Genomic DNA, 1,472 nt, shown 5'->3' with positions numbered 1-1,472 from the left:
CTGTTGTAACGGTTGTGATAAGTCTGTCATTGTTGTAACGGTTGTGATAAGTCTGTCACTCTTGTAACGGTTGTGATAAGTCTGTCACTGTTGTAACGGTTGTGATAAGTCTGTCATTGTTGTAACGGTTGTGATAAGTCTGTCACTGTTGTAACGGTTGTGATAAGTCTGTCATTGTTGTAACGGTTGTGACAAGTCTGTCATTGTTGTAACGGTTGTTACTGTCATACACAGATGAGGACGAGGCGCCGGTTCCTCGGAAGGCCACCATGGCCCGTGGCTCGGCCACGCGGCGGAAAGTCCCGCCCATCTCTCCCTCCTCAGACTTCTACGACGACAACGACAGCGCATACGCTGCCTCGGACGATGGCCGCTCGGGGGTGAGTCGGACCATTAGTGTGTCTGTGTCAGTGTGTGTCTGGGTCAGTGTGTGTAAGTATGTGTCTGTGTCAGTGTGTGTTTGTATCTGTGTGTGTCCTGTGCCAGTGTGTGTAAGTATGTGTCTGTATCTGTGTGTGTCTGTGTCAGTGTGTGTTTGGGTCAGTGTGTCTTGTGCCAGTGTGTGTAAGTATGTGTCTGTGTCAGTGTGTGTCTGTCAGTGTGTGTCTGTGTCAGTGTGTCAGTCTGTGTCAGTGTGTTTTAGTATGTGTCTGTGTTAGTGTGTGTGTGTGTGTGTCAGTATGTTTCTGTGTCAGTGTGTCTTTGTCAGTAAACGGACACACATTGACACTGACACACAATGACACATGCTACAGAACATAGCGTTCCTTTTTCTTCTTTTGTCCCCATGTATGGAACTTACACCCTTTTAAAGTAAGGAGTTCACTACTGTCCTAGTGAGGTACTGGCCTTAAAGTAAGGAGTTCACTACTGTCCTAGTGCGGTACTGGCCTTAAAGTAAGGAGTTCGCTGTCCTAGTGCGGTACTGGCCTTAAAGTAAGGAGTTCACTGTCCTAGTGCGGTACTGGCCTTAAAGTAAGGAGTTCACTGTCCTAGTGCGGTACTGGCCTTAAAGTAAGGAGTTCACTACTGTCCTAGTGTGGTACTGGCCTTAAAGTAAGGAGTTCACTGTCCTAGTGCGGTACTAGCCTTAAAGTAAGGAGTTCACTGTCGTAGTGCGGTACTAGCCTTAAAGTAAGGAGTTCACTACTGTCCTAGTGCAGTACTGGCCTTAAAGTAAGGAGTTCACTGTCCTAGTGCAGTACTGGCCTTAAAGTAAGGAGTTCACTGTCCTAGTGCAGTACTGGCCTTAAAGTATGCAGTTCACTGTCCTAGTGCGGTACTGGCCTTAAAGTAAGGAGTTCACCTACTATGGACATTTTCAGAAAACAGATGAAGCATTACTCATTCACAAATGCATACTTGTCATAACTATGAACTGTTACTTTTTCTTGTACGTGCATGTGTATGTCGGACACTGAGACTGGAGGAACAGCCTGTTGGAGAGAGAGAGAGAGAGAGAGAGAGAGAGA

The 1,472-nt window shown here is 46.6% G+C and overlaps 1 protein-coding gene across 1 annotated transcript in view; it reads left to right on the top strand.

The window, feature by feature from the left end:
• The window catches only part of LOC101860774 (TOG array regulator of axonemal microtubules protein 1), a gene marked incomplete in the record, with an annotated part of 75,343 nt that overhangs the window by 44,097 nt on the left and 29,774 nt on the right, over positions 1 to 1,472 (top strand). Inside the window, 1 exon segment of the mRNA XM_035973008.1 lies at positions 232 to 380. Within this exon segment, the coding sequence (XP_035828901.1) occupies positions 232 to 380 (149 nt within the window).

The sequence above is a fragment of the Aplysia californica genome, unplaced genomic scaffold (genome assembly GCF_000002075.1).
Source record: "Aplysia californica isolate F4 #8 unplaced genomic scaffold, AplCal3.0 scaffold00948, whole genome shotgun sequence".
Lineage (NCBI taxonomy): Eukaryota > Metazoa > Mollusca > Gastropoda > Aplysiida > Aplysiidae > Aplysia > Aplysia californica.
The sequence above is the reverse complement of the archived record's forward strand: the minus strand, read 5'-3'. Positions and strand labels throughout refer to the sequence as shown.